Consider the following 19,729-nt stretch of genomic DNA (forward strand, 5'->3'; position numbering starts at 1 on the left):
GGCCCCCAGCTGCCAAGAGAGAAGCTCACCAGACTGGCTACGGGTCCGGCTACTCAGGACTACAGGGATGAAATCGCGGAAATTATTCTTTGCTTTCTTCTCCAAGTAGCCTGTGGGGAGGGTCAGAGACACCATTTGAAGAGAAAGGAAGATACACAATGAATGTCAACAGAACCCAAGCCCCCAAATAAAAAGCATATGAATGATGTTTATAATAACAATAACGATAACAACTCCGATAACAAGATGCCGCATTTAAAGCACGACCTCATTCAAGAGATGTGCCGTTTTAATCTCAATTTTACTCACGAGGAAACCGAGGCTTGGAGAGGGAGCACAATGAATAGAACCGGGGCTCGAACCCGGCTCCCCACAGCCAACCCCCATGGACCTTTCTGACCAGGTGACCTCGATTCTTTCAGAATACCACAGGAAGCGAGACATGCCAAGGTTAAGACCTACCTTCTTCATGTCCGTCTCCTCTTCGGATTCCCGTCAGCTGGGACTGGGACTTGGCGGACTTCTGTCGCTTGTGCTTGATTCGTATGCCATTGTGCTCTTTGCCTGAGGTCTTGCAGGCTTTCTTGGTGGACTCGTGGGAATCTCCACGATGCTGATGCTTCTTCCACTACAGAGAGACAAAGAGAGACATCCCTCTAGTCAGGCTAGCTGGCAAAAATACCCTCCTCCTTCCCTTGGAGGGGTGACGTTCAATTCCAACCAATTCAACGAGTGCTGTTCGTGTCGCTCTCCTGCTCGAGGATCTTCGGTGGCTCCCTATCGCCTCTAGGATTAAGATATCAAACTCAGCCTGGGATTTTGAGCTCTTCATAGTTTGACTACAACCTATCTTTCTCTAAAGATTAAATATATATATATATATATATATATATATATATATATATATATATATATATATATATATATATACACACACACACACACACACACACATACAGATGTATGGATGTGGATTACTTACCATCTAGGGGAGGGGTGGGGGGAAGAAGGGAGAAAAAACTTTGGAACACAAGGTTTTGCAAAGGTGAATGTTTAAAGCAATCTAATACACATTTTGAAAATAAAAAGCTTTAAAATATACATATATAGAAATATAATTATATAAAACATAGAATAACGATTATATATGTACACAAGCAAAAGAGAGTCTCTGGTTGGTCATATCCAGCACATATATAAATATATCTATCATTCTGTACCCTGAGTCCACGCATTTCTTACCTTTTAAGGACTTTTAACTTTAGTCAAACTGGCCTGTTACGGAATCACCGAAAAGGAAGGAGCACCTATGTGCCAGATACTGTGCTAAGCTCTTTACAAATATTATCTCATTCGAAACAACAACTCTGGGAGGTTAAGTGTTTTTAAAATTCGATTTAACTTGAAAACTTTTTTTTAATAATAGCTTTTCATTTTCAAAATCCATACACAGATAGTTTTCGACATTCACCCTTGCAAGACTCTGTGTTCCAATTTTTTTCTCTCCCTTCCTCCCCTCTCCTGCCCTTAGACAAGTGCTATTATTATCAAATCCATTTTATAAATGAGGAAACTGAGGCAGACAGAGGCGATTTACCCAGGGTCACGTAAGCAGAGAATATCTGAGGTCATACTCATCATTCCTTAGAGAGGAGAGTCCACCTCTGTGCTTCTTTAACAGGATGTGTACCTTCCCAACCCCTGGCTAGAATGTACTCTTTCCTCCTCTTGTAAGGAGCAGGTAAGGAGTTTCCTCCCACAGAAAACCCCTTTTTTTCCTGATTTCTCTAAATTACCAGTGTTCTCTACCTCCTCAAATAACTCTGGATTTCTTAACCTTTGAACCTGTTACGTTCTCTAAAAGAAGAGAAGCTCCCAGAAGACTGTACCTCAGTCCAGGGACTGGCACACAGTAGGTGCTTACCGGATGCTGGCTGAATTTAAGAGGATTATTACTGAGGTTGGCCATGTTGGACTCTGGGAACCCGAGCAACAATAACAGAAGCTCTCTGCCCAGAATAGCTTCATCAAGGAACTACTATAGACATTTGCCCCATTTTACAGAGGAGGAAACTGAGAGGGCAATGAAATGACTGCCTACAGAACCAAGAAGCAGCAGAGCCAGAATTTGAATCTGGGTCTCGTGGACCTCCTGAGTGCAGCCTTTTCCTATACTTTGATACTTCAGAATGTAGCACAGCTCTTGTGCTCTAGGGGTTTACAAAATGGAGGAAAGACACACTGAGAAATAGCAGACACAAAAGGGAGTAGGAGAGACCTGGGCCAAGTGCCATAAGAACTCTGTCTTTATTATTTTTTTTTTCCCTGAGGCAATTGGGGTTAAGTGTCTGAGGTCACATTTGAACTCAGGTCCTCCTGACTTCAGAGCTGGTGCTCTAGCCACTGCGCCACCTGGCTGTCTTCCTAATTGTCTTGCAAAAAAAAAAAAGAAAGGAAGAAGAAGAAAGAAGAAGAAAGAAGAAAGAAGAAGAAAGAAGAAGAAAGAAGAAGAAAGAAGAAGAAAGAAGAAGAAGAAGAAGAAGAAGAAGAAGAAACAGCAGCAACAAAAAGCCAATCAGGGATATTTTCCAGAAATGCTTATGTCTATTAGGAAGAAAAAAAAGCCTTGAAAATGACAACTGGCTAGACTTGAAATGGAAAATGCCACCCACATCAAGAGAGAGAACTATGGAGACTGAATGTGGATCAAAAACGAGTATTTTCACCTTTTTTGGTTGTTTGTTTTTTTCTTGCTCGTGGTTTTCTCTCTTTTGCTCTGATTTTTCTTATACAACATGACAAATATAGAAATATGTTTCAAAGGATTCTATATGCATCAGATTGCTTGCTGGCTTGGGGAGGGAAGAGGTAAGGGAGGGAAGGAGAAAATTTTGTGACACAAAAGTCTTACAAAACTGAATCTTGGAAATTATCTTTACATGTATTTGGAAAAATAAAATACTATTGAAAATTTTTAAAAACATTGTTTTTTTTCTTTCTCATTTTTTCCCCCTTTTTAATCTGCTTTTTCTCGTGTAGCACAAATGTGGAAATATGTATAGAAGAATGGCACGTGTTTAACATATACTGGATTATTTGCCTAGGGGAGGGGGTGGAGGGAAGGGAGGGAGAAAAAGCTGGAACACAAGGCTTTGCAAGGGTGAATGCTGAAAACTATCTTTGCATGGATTTGGGGGGGGGGGAAGCTATTATTAAAAAAAATAAAGTGAACTCAATGCTCACCTGGAAAAATTAAAAAAAAAATTAAAAAACAAATAAACAAAAAGAAACAAAAAGAAAGAAAATGACAAGTAGTCCTGGAGAGGAGCCAACACACCTGCCCTTCTTTACAAAGGTAGGGCCTGTGGAAGCACAACAACGAGTACCTCCTCTTCTAGCTCTCCTGAGGCATAGCTAGTTTTGGTAACTTGTCCTTTGTCCCTCTTTTTTATTCTGTCATAAAAGACAGCTCTCTGGGCAGGAAGGGGGAGATTGGAATGAAGATGATGCTAAAAAGAGGAAGCCTTAATGAATGTGATCTGTCCTGGCAGGAGAGAGAGGGTTAAATGCACTTGAGTTGATTTTTTTTCACCTGGATTCCATGTCCAGACCAGAGAGCACAGTGGCATCTTACTCGCTGGTTGGCCGGCACGGGCTGGTTCCGCACAGGGGCAGGGCCGGGCCTGGCAGAAGTCAGGTTGAGGAAATATTTCCCGGGGCCTGAGCTTGGGGGTAGGGGTGCCCACGGGGACGGGAGAACAGAGAGCACCAACCCTGGCACATTTCCAGGAGTCTTCCAGGCAAAGACAGGAAAACGGCTCAGGTTAAAGTGAATACCAATTCAATATACCCCGAGAATCTCTACCTGGGAGTCCGGGGGCTTTTAAGAGGTTACCCAATCCAGCCCAGAGACGGGTAGGCCAAAGTCACCCAACTAGTCAGTAGCGGACTTGGGGTTAAAACCTTGGCTTTTGATACACTTTCTAGAGCACTGTGCCCCTTGGCTGCCCCTTTTTTCTTGCCCTTCTTCCAATGCCCACAGAATCCGACAGAGAAATAGGATTTCTGAGAAACAAGCAAGATGAGGAAACGCTGCTGGAAGTCAGAACCTAAGTTTCTCGAGGTCAGGGACTGTCCTTCCTTTTTCTTTTCTTTTCTGCTTTTTCTTTGCCCCACGGTGCCTAACACACAGTGGTAGATACGGAAGAAATGCTTTCTAGTGCCGGATGGAGTTAAGAGACAAGCTATAAAAGTGAATGAATGTCCATCAACTGGGGAATGGCTGCATAAGTACAGTATATGAAAGTAATGGAATATTATTATTCTATAAAAATGATGAATGAGCTGATTTTAGAAAAGCTCTGGGAAAATTTAGAAAAGCTCGGGAAAATTTACATGAACTGCTGCTGAATAAAGCGAATGGAACCAGAAAACATCGTCCACAGCAACAAGAAGACCGCGTGATCGTCAACTTGCCTCTTCTCAGCAATTCAACGATCTAAGGCAATTCCAATAAATTTTGGGGTTTTTTTTAAAACAGGATTTTATTTTTCCAAATATATGTAAAGATAGTTTTCAACATTCTTTTTTTTTTGGCATTCTATTTCTATGCCAACGATCCATTTATTTTCTCTCTTTTTTTTAATTGATAGATTTTAATTTTCAAAATATATGCAAAGTGTTTAATATATATTGGATTACCTGCCATCTGGTGGGGGGAAAAAACTGGAAACACAAGGTTTTGCAAGGGTGAATGTTGAAAATGATCCTTGCATGTGTTTTGAAAATAAAAAGCTTTAATAAGAAGAATAAAAGAATTGCACATGGTTTATATATATTGGATCACTTGCCATCTAGGGGAGGGGGTGAGAGGAAGGTAGGAAAAAATTGAAACATAGGATTTTGCAAGGGTGAATGTTGAAAACTATCGACATATGCTTTGAAAAGAAAAAGCTTTAATATATATCTATATATGCAAAGATAGTCGTGTTGTACAAGAAAATCAGACCAAAAGAAGAAAAACATAAGAAAAAACAAACAAAAAGATGAAAATATTATGCGTTGATCCACATTCAGTCTCTGTAATTCTGTCTCTGGATGCAGATGGCATTTTCCATCCCAACTTTATTGGAAAATGCCAGTTGCATGCAAAGAGAGAATTATGGAGACCGAATGCAGATTGAAGCATGCTATTTCCACCTTTTTTACTTGTTTTGTGTATGTGTGTGTGTGTGTGTGTTTTGGTTTTTGTTCATGGTTTTTCCCTTTTGTTCCAATTTCTTTCTCTCAACATGCCTCATATGAAAATATGTTTGAAAAAAATGAATGTACATGTATAACCTTAAAAACAAGAAATAACTTTTTTAAAAAGAGAGAAAGATAAGTTGTGAAAAATTAAAAATTTGGGGCGAGAGACAGCTTGTGACTATCATTTGTGATTTTTGGCCAAGAAAGGTGGTATGTAGTACAAGGGCAGAGACTTGCTCTCTGAATTAGAAAGGACTCCCTCTGACACCTGGCTGTGTGATCCTAGGCAAATCACTTCACTGAAGTTTAGTTTCCTCCTCTAAGATCCCTTCCTGTTTTAGAACTTGGATCCTCAGACCTGAAAGAGCCATGTGGCTTCCCCCGCTGCACTATGGGTCTGAGTCCCTACTCTGCCACTTCCTGGTTGCATGCTCTCGGGCGAGTTCCATTAAAATGTAAGCCCTCTGAAAGCAGGGGTCTGACTTTTAACTCATGCCGGCCTGGCACCTAGCACAGTGCTGAGTCCGTGTCTATTTAGTGTTTGGTTTCCTGCCTTCTTAACAACAGGCTAGATCTAGGCCCTAAGTGTCTGGGGGCAGCTCTCTTGCAAGCATGAAGGCAGCATGGAGATCCCCAAGGAGCCCATGCGGTAGGCCTTCCTCAGATCGATGCTCCCTGATCCCCTTCCAAAGAAAGAATCAAAGTTGCCAAATCCTAGGAGCGCCTGTAAGGACTGAACCTAAAGTCTCTGGCCAAATGCTGATTCCAGGTGTGAGCCCTGAGAGAGGCTGGCTAGGAGGAACTCCCAAATCTGGGTTCCTTCCTCCACTCCCCCCCACCCCCTCACTCCGGTCCCATCAGGCCCTCGGACAGGCCATCTCCCAGAAAAGGCCCTTCAATCCCAAAGGGCAAGGTGGAGAAAGGAAAGGCTTGTCTGGAGAAGGCCCGCAGCTGAGATCTGTGAGCCCGAGGCTTCCTTCTCCTCACAGTGAAGCCTTATTCTTCCCTCCAGTTGGAAAGCCAGGCCAGCAATTTTGGCCAAAAAGCCCTCGAGAAGGGTGGGGGGCCCCTCGCTACCCGAAGCGAGCCCCCACTTTGGTCAGAGCCCACTGGAGAGGAAAGAGAGAACGCATCGCTACCGGAGGCGATCCTCCAATCCACTTTCAGCCAGCTCATCGTTAGTTATTTCTCTCACCCTGTAACTCCCTTCTGCCCTCCTTCCTTGTTCGGCTTCCTGGGTGCCCCACAGCACAAGATAAAGCCCAAATGATAGCCCCCTTCTGGTTTTTAGGTGTAGAAGATCTCCCTTACTAAAGCCTGACATGGTATTCCTTTTTGGGAGTCCCTTGCTATGCAGTGAAAAGGGGACTAGACCCAAATCCCCAGGCCACACGATGCAAGTCACGGCCTCTCTGAACCTCCTTCTCCACCACAAAGGAATGGGCAAGAGGAGGGTTTGCATAGCAGAAGCCAGAGAGATCCCACCCACACCGAGGCCAGCTACCGTGGGGCGGCCACCCTACCCACCTTGTGTCTGTGGGGGCTCCGGCCTCGAGATTTGCCAACGGGTGCGTCCTCCTCCATGGCCCTGGTACACTTCGCTCTCTTAGAGGACATCTTGGCGCCACCCTCAGGGTGCCACTTATTCTTGCATGAGAAACTGTTGCAACTTTCTTGTCTGTGCTGACTCTGCCCCCCTTTGGCTTTGGTGGTGCCCCCAAGGAAGCCGTCAGCCTGAAAGCACTGATTCAGAGAGAACAGCACGTTCTCCTTTTTCACCCAGCTGAGGTCCCCGTCACTTTTCCGGCGCGTTCCCAGGCCCAGGCCCCTCTTGGTCCCTTGTACGTCAGCTTTAGCCTTGAGTTCCTTCAGGTGGCCTTCGTGAGGTAGCAAAGACATCTCAGACAATTTGTGGAAACCCTGAGAAGGGGGCAAGGCCAGGTCGGGAGCCAGGTAGGTGGCCAGCACCTTGTTCTTCGGTTTGCCGTCTGCCGCCGGCTTCAGGGCGCAGGAGCCGTGGGGGTCCTCCGGACTGGAAGGGGGGTCGGGACTCGGCTGACTGCCCGAATCCTCCGGCCTGTGGTCTTGGGGGGGAGCCCCAGCATTGGCCTTCAGCCCTCTCACCTCTCCGATACCGCCGGGCTGGAGAGACATGGGTAGGCTGCCGGCCTGAGGACCTAAGATCAAAATGGTAGGGTTAACTGGCTCCTCACAGGGCTTGGCGGGGGGTTGGCAGCCATTGGTCTTCAGGACGGCTTCCTGCCCCTCCGGGAAGGGCCCGCCGGGTCTCGGCTGGCCCTCGGCGACCCCCTGGGCGGCCTCGCCGGGGCTGGCCGACGGCACCAGGGAGAACTCCCCGGCGATGCCGGCCGGCTTGATGGGTACCCCCTGATGTGCAGCCAGTTGCCCGGGGCTGGGGATGCCGATCGAAAAGAGTGAAGACGGGTGATAGGGTGACCAACCGACGGGCAAGACCTGGGCCGTGGTGGGCTTCCCGTTGATCGAACACCTCGAGTAGATGCTCCCCTGTCCGGTGGGCTTCCAGAACGGCATTTCCTTAGACGGGCAGGTAGGCACCCCGGGGGCGATCCGGGCCGGCGTCGATCGCCTGACCGGGTTCTCGGCCGCCGCAGACTGGTTGCCCTTCTTGCCACAGGTGGAGCTGGGGTTCTTGGGCACTCCCTGATCGACGATGGAGATGGGCTCCTGTTTGGGCAGGTGCCGGGGGTCTCGGACGACACCCAGGCTGGCATCTTTGTTCAGCAGCAGGGAAGCGGGCACGGGATTGGCCACCCCGACGTAGGTACCGGGGATGGTGCTGATCAACGCCGTGGAGTTCTTCACCCAGGCGCTCGGGTCCCCGTTTCTCACAAAGTCGGGAAAGATGACAAACGGGGAGGCGGACCCCAGGCACGAGGTGACGTTGCTGCCGGTGGCCTGGGTCGCTCTATGGGAGCGGGACAGGACCGTGGAGAGGAAGGCCTTGCCGCTGGTGTGCACCGGCGTCAGCACCGGCATGGGTGGCGTCTTGCGCTGGCTCGGCAGTGGGAGCTTCTGGCGGTTGGACTTGGAAGAGAGGTCCAAGGGCATCTCGATGCACTCGGGAGGGGAGACCATCTCTCGTTCCAGCTGTGGCGGGGACTTGAGAGGGGAAAAGGCAGCAGAAGCTCCTTCCGCATGATGCTCTGTACCAGCCGGAGTCTTGGAGGGGTGTCCCGGGGTGGAACTTCCGCCGGCGGCTGCCAGGGAAGGCTGGGGGGGCGGTGGGAGAATCTTGGCGGCGGGGGCGGGTAGGGGCACATCCCCCGGAGGAGCGGGGCCGCCATCAGGCACGGGTTGGCCACTATTTCCACTGGACGGAGAGGTGCAGGGAAGTCCGTTTACCTCTAAGGAGACCAGCTTGGAATCTGAAGTCAGCGGGCGGGCCACAGAGAAAGCACACGGGTAAGAACGGAGCTCGGGAGAGGCCAGAACACCCGGCAGACACCTCTCCTGCAAGTATGTGGGCAGCACTGGCAGTGTGAGCGTGGAGGATACTCCTAACGGAGCAGGGATCGTGGCCACACTGAGAGGCTGCCCGCAACTCTGGGGAGGGATGTATACTAGCGGTTGGTTCGGGGCCAGGACTGCCCCGGGCTGAAAGGACAGGGGTACCTTCTGCATGGCCGGGGCCTGAGTGGCAGGGAAACACACTCGGTTGAGGCTGAAGGGGGCCGAGATGGGTGCCGGGGTGGGAATGGGGGCCAGGGCGGGCTTAGTCTGGGGGCCGGGGGTGGGGGCCGGGGTGAACACAGGCGCGGGAGTAGGGGTCGGAGCGGGAGTGGCAGCCGCAAAGGCGGTGATGAGAGTGGGAGGAGGGCCGGGGAGGGTGGCCGGGGAGGGGGCCGGAGTAGGGAGGGGGGGAACGGGGCCAGTGGCGGGGATGGGAGCCAGGACTAAAGCTGGGAGGGACAGTGGGGCCGGTGCAGGAATGGAGGCCGGAGCGGCAAGAGATATGGGGATGGGAGCCGGAGCCAGGGTCGGGGCCGGAGCCAACGGAGGGGAAGCGTCGGAGGCCGAGAGGTTGACCGAGGCGGGAACGGCGAGGGGAACCGAGAGAGAAGCCGACAGGGGCACGGGGCCGGGGCCGGAAACGGGGATAGGCAAAGGACTGACGTCGGCAGCGACCAAAGGCAAGGCCCCCTCCATGGTAGCACCGATGCCCAGCGTTGCCAAAATGCAAGTGTTCTTCTGCGCCCCGGGGTGCTGGTGGTCCACTTCCTTAAGCCCAGCCAGGGGACACGTGGCCAGCTTGTCCATGTGGGCTTCGGCTTGGCTGCCACTCGGCTCCGGACCATCAGGGGGGGAAGGCTTGTCGAGCCCTTGGCCGTCGCCTGGCTTGGTTAATGGGGTAAAAATACCGTCAGGCCCGGGAGGGGCCATCTTCGGCTCGGTGCTGGGTTGCTGCTCCCCCGCCTTGTGTCCAAATTTCTCCTTGGCGCGATTAGCCGCGTCCGCCCCTTGGGCATCGCCGCCGCCGCCGCCGCCTGCCGTGAGCTCCACCTGCAGAGACAGAAGAGGAAGCATCTGAAAGGACACCTTCCACATCCCTCCTATTCGGAAGCTTTGGACATACCCGCTTGTCCGAGGCTTCCAAATCCTCCAGGAAATAAGCTAGCTGGGACCCTTCGGAAAGGACAGAGGTGGCACTGGGGAAGAGGTGGGGAGAGAAGGGGAGACGGGGGGAAGAGAGGAAGAAGCCCAACAGAATTCAGTCTGTCCAGCCTGCAGCATGGGATCATAGGAGAGTAGAGCTAATCCAGATGCTGCCCAAGGTACGTCTCAGAGCTGGGATTCGAAACCAGGGCTGCCGGTTCCCACCCAGTGCTCTTAACACAATGGCCACCCTCAATCTCTCGGCCCAGATTCAGTTGTACTTTTTCCTTTGAGAGGAGGTCTGGGTGGGAGTGGGGTGGCGATCACAGGATTCAACATCGGGAGAGACCTTGAAGGTCCAAAGACACGTCATCCCGGCAGCTAGACGCCAGAGACGAGATGTGAATCGGCTCCAGACCCAACATTCGATCCCCCCGTGATGACGCCTCTGCTCCGCGGGGCCCCATCCGGTACCACTCTCCTCCCGGGGCCTGTGGCGCCACGATGCTCCCCAAGACAGATTTCAGGAGACGGTTTAGAGGGGAGCATCACAGGATCTGGGTTCAAATCATGTCTCTGGCACATATGATCTCAGGCAAGTTACCTCTCCTCTTTTAGCTACGCTTCCCCATCAGTAAAATGAGGAGGCTGGAACCGACAGTGGCCACCATGGCCCCATCAGGTTTGAAACCTGGGCTTCTCTGAGTTTAGGAGGGAGATACAAAAAGCCACGAGTACTGTGGGACACGCTTCCCCCAGCATCCTCAGCACCCTGTCTCTTTTACCTTGGAAAAGCTGCTACTGACACAAAACTCCTGGGGTCCGAAGCCTTGGCAGCCAGCTGCCTGGGACTCCTCATCAGAAAGAGACGTTCTCCTGGCAGAGGAGAGACACGGAGACAAGGGCGTGAGACCTGGAGGCAGCTCAAAGGCCACCTCTGGCCGTATTTCCTGACACACAGCATCGGCACCGTCCAAGCTCACAAAACATTTCGTTTAGTAGCTACTACGCGATGAGAAAGGAAGAAAATTATCGCTCTCCGGCTTGGCGTCTCACCCTCTCCTTGATGGAGAGCTTCATGAGGTCGGGGGACGTGGTTATCTAAACTTCCTATCTCCTCCCAGAAGACTTTAATTAATGTTTGTTGTTGTATCATCCCACTTTCATGTTCCTGCCTCCCTCCCCTGCCCAGGCCCCCTCCAAGCCTCTCCGGCTCCCTCTCCCCGTAGCTCCAGGGCAACAAAGGTTGAATCTGGGGAATCCTGGGCCCTGGAGGTTAGCTCTGCCTGTGGCCAACAAACGCTTCCAAACCTCCAGCTGGACTCTGTTTGACACAGCAAACATGCCCCTAAAAGAGCTGCGTGCAAACGGAGGTTTTGTAAGCCGAATCCCCTTTGGAAATGCAAAGGATGCAAAGGGAATCCCATTCGGTAGCCTCTTGGGAAGCAAATAACACCTCCTCATTTATCAGGAGTTTGAAAGGAACAGTTCTTCTCTCTACTGGGTTGACTTAGAGTCAGCGAGATCCCCACGGGTGGCCTGTTCTAACGGGTACGGGGCGGGGGAGACGGTCCTCAGGGGGTCACTGGTTTCCCCAGATCGAACCATCTGCCCCGGAGATCCCCAGCACATCAAGAGGGCACTGCGAATGAGAGCAGCGGGCCTGAAACGTTTGGGGCGAGAGCACCAACCCCCACATCCACACGCACAGTGGGAGAGGTCATGGTACCGGGTCTATTGTACTTGACTTTTTTTCCCAATGAGGACCAGGTGGGGTGTAGGGAAATTACTGTAGCATACAAAACAAAAGCCAAGAATGGCCTGTCTGTCTCGGGCGAAAACGTGGCGAGCGAGGGAAGCAGAAAAGCCGGGGAAAGACAGACATCGTCCGGGGGATGGGGTGGGGAGAAGCTCCGGCATCTTCCGAGTTGCCGGGATTCGTGGATGCTTCCGGGGAAGCGAGGGAAGAAAGGTGGCTGCTTGCCCTCCTGACTCTAAAGCCACATCTCTCACCCCGACAGCCCTCTGGGCCATGGGAAGTCTGGACTTCTCCATAAAAGCATCGTGATCGAGGGATGCCCGATAATCCCGTCCTCACCCTTTGAAAAGGGGGACAGTTTGTCATCTCCCCCCCAACATAAAACTTGGGGCAGGGCGAGCAAAATGGACAGGGGGAGAGGGGGGGAGAAGGGGCAATGAGCCCTTCGGAAAGGGACATCACTCAAAGCCCTTCCCCATCTTTCCAGGGCAGTACAATGACAGAACCAATGGGAAGAAGCAAGGGCCCTTTAAAAGGCGGATAGAATGTCGGAAGTGGGCGTGTCCCTCAGCTATCGAAACTGACACAGAGAGCAGGAAGGTTGGAAGGGGGTGGAAGGGCTGTGGATCCAGTTGGGGGAACTGCGCAAGGGGGGGAAACCCACTTTCAACTCCTGAGAGACCAGAAAAGCAAGGCCCACACCTAGCCTGGGATTAGCTGGGTGGGCACAAGTCTCAGCTTGAATTTGCCAGAGATGGGTTTTTTGGGGGGAAGGGGAGTAGGGAGGTCGATTTAAAGGGTCCCCTATGCTCACACCTCCTCCACTTCCAGGGATGGGGAAACTGGAGGGAGCAGGGATCCAGGATCACACAAAAGCCCCAGCCCGGAAGGGGAGAGGAGAGCCGGATCCTATCCCCTGCTTTACCCTGCGCATAAACAGCCCCCCCCCATCCCCTCCTGACCCTGCAAGAAATTATCCCTGGAAATAGATATCCTTCCCTAGGAGCAGCTGCAAAATCTTGACTGAACCAACTCCAGCAAAGCTTCCACAAGCTCCGACCCGAACCTTCCCCTCTCTCAGCCTGGGTTTTCTTGTGAAAAATGAGAGGGCCATGAGTAAAAATGAATGGAAAGAAACGTGGGAAGCCTTATAGGATATGATTGGGGGGGGGGGGGGGGGGGGGGGGGGGAGCCTGTGATTTCATCGGCCCTCTGCCCTGCCCCTGGATCTCAGTTTTCTCTTGTCAAATCGGGGCGGGGGTGAGAAAGGGGAATCCGATCTAGGCAGCTCGGGGCAGAGCAGATGGTTCGGACGCTGACCTTGGGGCTGAGAATCAGTCCGTGAGTTTGAATTCTGCCTCAGACACTGCCATTTCTCTGTGCCTCAGTTTCTTCCTCTAAAAGATGAGAGGGCTGGGCTCCATGGCCTACGAGATCCTTTCCAGCTCAAAATCTATAGTGCTATGACTCAAAGAGCTCAAAGGACATTCTAGTAGGTTAGCATTATCTCTCGAGTTTTATAGGGCCTAAGAATTCAGTTACTAAATACAGGAAGATTGAAATGGGGCAATCAGCTTCGGCACGGCTTGGACTGTGACTTGGATGTGAGCACACGCAGCGGAGGGGACGGAAGTGGCAGGGCTCCCAAGGTTACTGCGAGCCACTGGCCGAATCGGGCCATTTATTCACTGACCTAAGAGATGCCCTCTAAAAGACGGGACTAATGTTCGCGTCAACCGGCACACAGGGGTGTCACACGGAAGGTGCCTGGACCTTAGGGCGATCGCTATTTAGTAAAAAGTTTCTAGATACTATACAGGGATCACTCGTTCAAGAGGTCATTTCGGACAATGTGAAGGCCATCGGGGAATCGGAGGACTCAGGTTCAAATCCCAGTCCGGCCACTTAGGTCTGCGTGACCCTTGGCCGCCTCTGGTCTCAATCTCCTCATCTCTAAAATGATCAAGACTTACACGATGACCCTTAAGGTCACGTGTAGGTCTGAATCTACAATCTGATGATCCCAAAGAATTTGACTGCAAGATCAAATGGGACTTGACAGGACTTATCTTGTCATTTTATGGAGGAAACTGAGCCACAGAGAGCTTAAATGATACAGGATCCTAGCTCAACAGCAGGAAGGGATCTCAGAGACTATCTAGTCCAAGGCCCTCATCTTACGGGAGAAACTGAGGCACAGGGCAGGGAAAGAACTTGCCCCAAATCACCTGGGTAGTGACAATGATTTATCTGAAGGCAGATCCCACAACTCCCAATTTCACATTCATTCCACTGCATCACCTGGGGTATGTTAGAAAGCGAGCCAGACTAGGGACCCAAGACTTTCAGTTTAGTGCAAAGAATGTTGGATTAAGATGCAAAAGATCAGGGTTCGAGCCCCGGTTCCCCTTCTCACTATTTATTTAAGGTTGGCAAGTCATTTCCTTCCTTAAGTGTCAATGCCTTCATCTAGAAAACGAGGAGGCTGGAGGAGATGGCCTGAAGGGCCCCTTCCCGCTCTATAATCTATAACACTATGATTCTAAAGATCTGCTTTAAAACCTAAATAAGACAAGTTTAAAAGCTTCCTTTGGCCTTTCCGGCCCTTCCAGGCAGCCCGAGCATTTCCCCTACAGCAGTAGCAGCAGCAGGCCCAGAACTCACAAAGCACGAGCAGAGGCAAACAGGAGTTTTGAGCACAGAAGCAGTGAGGGGTCAGGTTCTGCCTTTCTTCCAGGACTGACTTCAGAATCGGCTCCCATGTCTTTGGACATTGCCTCGAGTCCTGTAAATAAAGCTGAGAGAGCCTGAACTTCCCTTTCCCTCCAACTGCAAAGTCTACCCAGCCAAAGGTCCCTTGCTGACACAGCAGCCGGGAGCTCCTAGGGAACATCAAGAGGGAGACGAGTGCATTCTGGGCCAGGGCCAGGCCTAACTTACTGTGCCCCCCCCCCATCCACACACCAACACTACACTCACACCCCAGGGTGCCTCTCCCGCTCAGGGCCGGGAGTACCCGACAACCCTCCCCACCCCCCAACCTCTCAGAAGGCACTGAGCCGCCTTACCTCTCCTCGTTGATACCACACATGCGAATGCGGTCAGTACTGGTCCAGTTGTGCACCCCACTATAGAGCGGTGCCGTAGAGATCATGACAGCCCTTCACCACCAAGATACCTACAAAGTCCAAACAGACAAACCCGGGATAACGTTACGTGGATGCCGGAGCGAGGCGCCGAACAGCGGCCGCGGGGGACTTCTCTGAGAGGGAGCGAAGGGACGGGGGACAGAAGGCCCGGGCCATCTCTGCTCGATTTGCCGGCATCGGCCATATGGCTTCCGGTAAGCCCCTTCCCCTCCCTGGGTCTCGATTCCCTCTCCTCTAAAATGGAAACTGCCAACAAAATGACTTCTAAGACCTTATCCCAGTTGGGGAAACTTCTTGTTCCTAGAGGAGCCAGAATATCCACACCACGGGGCAGAAGAGGCTACAGGTCTGCTCGCGGCAGAAGACCAAGAAATCTATTAACACTGGAGAATTGGGCGTTGGGCAAACTCAGAGGTTTCGAGATGAAAAAGTACCGCTGTGTCCCATAGTGGAGGGCCTAAGGGCTACAGTAAGGAGAGAAAAATCCTTCCTGTCCAAAGCAGAAGGGAGGTGAACGATAAAAAGCAAGGTTCTTAAGCCACCGCAGGTTGCCTAGAATACGACCAGTGAGCTGGCTGTCCAGAGTTCTAAAGCCTCATCTGTGAGGTAAGAAAAAGGGGATGGGGATGGAACACAGATCAGTGCGTGTTGTGAACAGAGAAAACCCAGTAAAGGCCCTCTGGGGAAAGCTTCCACTCTGTTTAAAGCCGAACTAGTATCTTCTCCTGATCTGATTCGGCATATCCGGCCACCCCTCAGTCAAAGCGACTGCTCCAAGGGGACTGCCACAGCTGACCCTTGATCACTTGGCATCCCCAAAGCCCCCCTTTCTCCTCAGTTTCCCCAAGAGCCCCGGCTACAGTCGCCAGCCCCCATGCAGCCAAAGTTGCCCGTCTTGAGTGCTTCCTGCATCGACTGGGTTTGGGGGCTAAGTAGGTAATAGCCTCAATTATCCAGAATGCAAGCATCTTAGCCTCTCAATTTACAGCGTCCAGGTTTATAGAGCAGAGGCAAACCCAAGTCAAGCAAGCAACTTCATGTTGGGGATTTATAAGCAAACCCCCACATACACACAGGTTATCTAGGGGTTTAGTAGACTTCCTTCCAGTGGGCACCCACGGCACTGGATAATATAAGCACTGAGCACAACATCTAAAACAGGGGTCCTCAAACTTTTAAAAAGGGAGCCAGTTCACCGTCCCTCAGACTGTTTGAGGGCCAGACTATAGTAAAAACAAAAACTTTGTTTTGTGGGCCTTTAAATAAAGAAACTTCCTAGCCCTGGGGGAGGGGGATAATCGTCCTCAGCTGCCGCATCTGGCCCATGGGCCGTAGTTTGAGGACCCCTGGTCTAAAATGCCAAGCCAACAGAGGACACCGAGCTGAGTCCTTTACTGCCCAGATGAGCCCAAAGGATGCTGGGATCTGTGCTGGCCTTTACACTGAGGTGTCCCGCCTCCTCCCCACCCAAAGTGTGCTATGGTGGTACTCCACCCTGACAACATGGTGCAGTGCGAAGGGAACCAGAAGGAAGACATAGGATCAAATGGAAGTCAACCTTTGGGAGATCCTGGGAAGAACACACTACTTCTCAGAATTCATTCCTTATCTGTCAAATGGGAGTAGAAAAAGCAACAAGGGCTGCTCTGTGACCCAAATGAAACGCCGCCCAGAAAGTGCTCTGCAAATCTCAGAGAGCTACAGAAACGTCTCACCAATTTCACTCTCAACACCGACCTGGACGACGGGCCCCGAAATCACCCACGCTACACAGTCTGACAAGTTTCACCTTATGACAGGAAGGTAGGTGAGAAGAGGCAAAGGATTCCGGCTCAAGGACAAGGGAGTCCACCCCCTCACCACCCCTATTACATAGAAGAGGAGTCGAAGTTCAAAGTATCCCGAGGCCTGCCCAAAGTCACCCAGTCAGGGCTGAATGTGGGTCCTCTGCCTCCAGTTGCAGGGCTTTTCTCCACACCAGACACAGGGGGAAAGGCGACTGACTTCGTATATCCCCAGATGAGCTGAACGGCCCAGGGGGTGCTAAGGACAGGCGGAACTCAGCCCCCCCCCCCCCACAGCACCGGCTTCAGGAGGACCAGATCTTCGGCAATGTGGACAGCTGAGTTCTGCCTGTCCTCGGGGCCTCCTGGGCCGTTCAGCTCATCTGGGGACAAAGTCAGCCAGCCCCGCTTGAGAAACAGGAGATCAAGTCATTAGCTAATGGACCAAGAAGCTTTTTGATCATGGGTGTTCCTCCCCCATCCCACTCCTTACCCCCCCCAAGCATTTGAAGGTTCAGGTCATTCACAGCTCTGCTCCCTCAAAAAGCCATTTGCATTTCAATGTGAAGGGTATGGTATAGCTGCCTGGCTGGGTCAGTAGTTGCGGGGCAGCCTGAGGTAGATCATCTCAAGGTGGATCATCTCAAGGTGGATCATCTCGAGGTGGATCATCCCAAGATGGATCACCGCTATCTGGGCTATTCTGGTGCAATTTAGAGAGGATTAGTAGCACCACAGGGCCCAGGACCCAGAGCAGAGGTGTTGGGGGAAGGGGCACCCCAGAATTTGGAAACCTCGTAGCCTGCGATGAATCACCCGCATAATAATCTCCAAGGAGGAAAAAAAAGCCCAAACTTCTCCAAGGCTAGTGAGCGATGCTACCATCCTCAGAGCCATTCCCTGCGAGCCTTGGGCTTCCCCAAGTTTGAAGCCTGCAAAGCGTCAGGCAGGTGGGGCTTTGGGATCCACTCCAGCCTTCCCAGTTCCCCTGTGTTACCGCTAATTAAAGACAGCCTTTGTGTTGACAGATTAAAAGATGGCCTTCCCTGAATGGCTGGGAGAGAAAGTGCAGGGCACCCACCAGCAGAGCAGGGCAGCAGCACTACCAGCTTACCCCCAGCTCTATTCCACGGGGGAAGGAGGGTCCAGCTGAGGAAGGGGTTCTTTCCAGGCTGCTGCTGGTACAGAGCTCCCCACAGCAGGAGACGGTTAAGACTGACAGGAGAGGGAAAGAGAGTACTTCACAGATCATGGAGGCACCCAGAAGCCTGCCCCTCCAAGCAGCTTCCCCTTCTCTCTCTTGAGGCCTTATTGCTGGCAGGGGACTCTCCTTCCAGCAAGCAAGGGTTATTATGCCCACTTTACGGATGAGAAAGTGAAGATTTGAGAAGAGAAGCAAACAGCCTACAGTCACAAGGGTAGTGAGTGTCAGAGCCCAGGCTCCAACCGGGGTCTCCTGGCACCAAACCTAGTGCCCACCAGGATGGTGCACCTCACACCAGCCAATGACAAATACCCTCGGTGGGTGGGCGACACTTATGAGCATGCAGCGGTGAACCCGGACAGACTGGCTCAGCCTCCGAACCACAGAGGCGGCAGAGGTCGAGTCTGAGCAGAGGAAGAGACCCCCCCCCCGGGCACAAAATCAGCAGCTTCTGCCATCAGAAAGGAGCAGAAAGATGGGTGGCAGTCCCACAAGCTGTTAATAGCAGCAGGGGAGAAGGTGGTCACGAAGAGCTTTTTATCCCAAATCACTGGAAGAGACCAAGTCCCAGATCCATCCCTGGGACTCTAGACGATATTGGACAAGGCACTTGGAGAATGGGAATGATGTTGTTTTTTCCTGAGGCTCTCTCACTATGTCACCCAGCCTGGAAGGGCAGGAGCCACTTCAAGTGGTCACGAGTACGGCGGCCCAAATGCCGCCCCTAAGTGTCACGGTCCCGATGCTCGTATCCGTCACCGTGGAAGTTCCGACCTCCTCGGGCAGCCCGGTGACCCCTTCATCCCCAGGAATCCGCCAGCCTCAGCCTTCCATAGCAGGGGTTACCACACCTGCATCACCACAACAGGCCACTATTTCTTCTTCCTCCTCTCTGTGCTGGAGTAGGTAGACTAAGCGGTCACTAAGACCTCCCCTCTTGTCTAATTCTAGGATCACTTCCCATCTAAAGTAAGTTTCCTCTCCTCTGAAACAAAAGGGATGGACCAAATGACCCCAGAGGCTCTGACATCCTATGTTCCCTGATCTATTCGTGAGGGAGCTAGCACAATAATCATCATCGTTTTTAAAATGTAGCAGAGGAAGGAGGTAAGGACACAAGAGGCCCAGAGCATGTGACAACTACAAAGGAAAGAAAAAAGAAATAGGGGAACGTGGATGATTTCACCATCGAGGGCTAAACCGAAATGCTGGGGGGGGGGGAAGCAGTGTTGTTGAAAAGCTAGAAGAGGATGCAGAATATAGTCAGGAAGAAGAGGATGGTCAGGAAGCCAGGGCAGCCGGGAGGACCGGCGAGGGGACAGAGCAAACACCTCAAAGGAATCGCAGAGCAGGTTAAAGGTGAGATTGCACAAGCGATTCTAACCTATGGCAGATCTGACCTTCTCTCTCCTTCTGGAAAGAGTGGGATCCTTCGAGAGGATGGCTGGGTTCAAAAGCTGGCTCTGCCACTTATTGGCCACATGACCCCTACCCTCTCTGAGCCTCAGTTTTCTTCCCTGTAACATAGGCCTCCTGCTGTCCAGGGCTGGGAATGAAGTACTGGGAAAAAAAGATGACTGGACAGAAAAGCCAGGGCTTTTCTACTCCAGTCCTCCTAGGGGCCCGATGTTGACTTGGCTACCGAGGGTTCTGGCCAGGTCTCTCTTACAGGCCACGGGACGGCTGGGCGTCGGGCACTAGTGCCAGAGAACCAGCCCAGCCGCATTTGGAGAGGCGTAAGCCCCACGTTGGCCACAGGGTGAGCAGGGTTTTTTTTAGCCACAGAAACTCAGGAAGACTGTCTGCTAAGTTATGGACGGGTGCCCATACCAACAGCGCTACAGCTTCTTGAAGTATTAACATAAGGAAGGGACATATAAATAGAGAAGGCAACAAAATAGAAATCTGGCCAAGATTGGGGAGTTTTGAGCTCTGGGGGATCCTTCAGATA

General features: G+C 51.6%; 1 protein-coding gene across 6 annotated transcripts in view; it reads right to left on the reverse strand.

Annotated features, from left to right (window-relative positions):
- Positions 1-19,729, reverse strand: part of BCORL1 (BCL6 corepressor like 1) — a 65,867-nt gene that overhangs the window by 28,831 nt on the left and 17,307 nt on the right. For 3 of the 6 annotated variants that reach the window (XM_051967886.1, XM_051967888.1, XM_051967885.1), the window contains 5 exons: positions 14,710-14,819; positions 10,668-10,758; positions 6,775-9,789; positions 463-628; positions 30-110 (listed from right to left, as the gene is read on the reverse strand). In XM_051967886.1, coding sequence (XP_051823846.1) covers positions 30-110; positions 463-628; positions 6,775-9,789; positions 10,668-10,758; positions 14,710-14,795 — 3,439 coding nt within the window. In that variant the 5' untranslated portion in view covers positions 14,796-14,819. Of the gene's footprint in view, positions 1-29; positions 111-462; positions 629-6,774; positions 9,790-10,667; positions 10,759-14,305; positions 14,429-14,709; positions 14,820-19,729 lie in introns of those variants that run through there. The other 3 variants (XM_051967884.1, XM_051967887.1, XM_051967883.1) reach the window with 1 other exon arrangement.

The sequence above is a fragment of the Antechinus flavipes genome, chromosome X (genome assembly GCF_016432865.1).
Source record: "Antechinus flavipes isolate AdamAnt ecotype Samford, QLD, Australia chromosome X, AdamAnt_v2, whole genome shotgun sequence".
In the NCBI taxonomy this organism is placed as follows: Eukaryota; Metazoa; Chordata; class Mammalia; order Dasyuromorphia; family Dasyuridae; genus Antechinus; species Antechinus flavipes.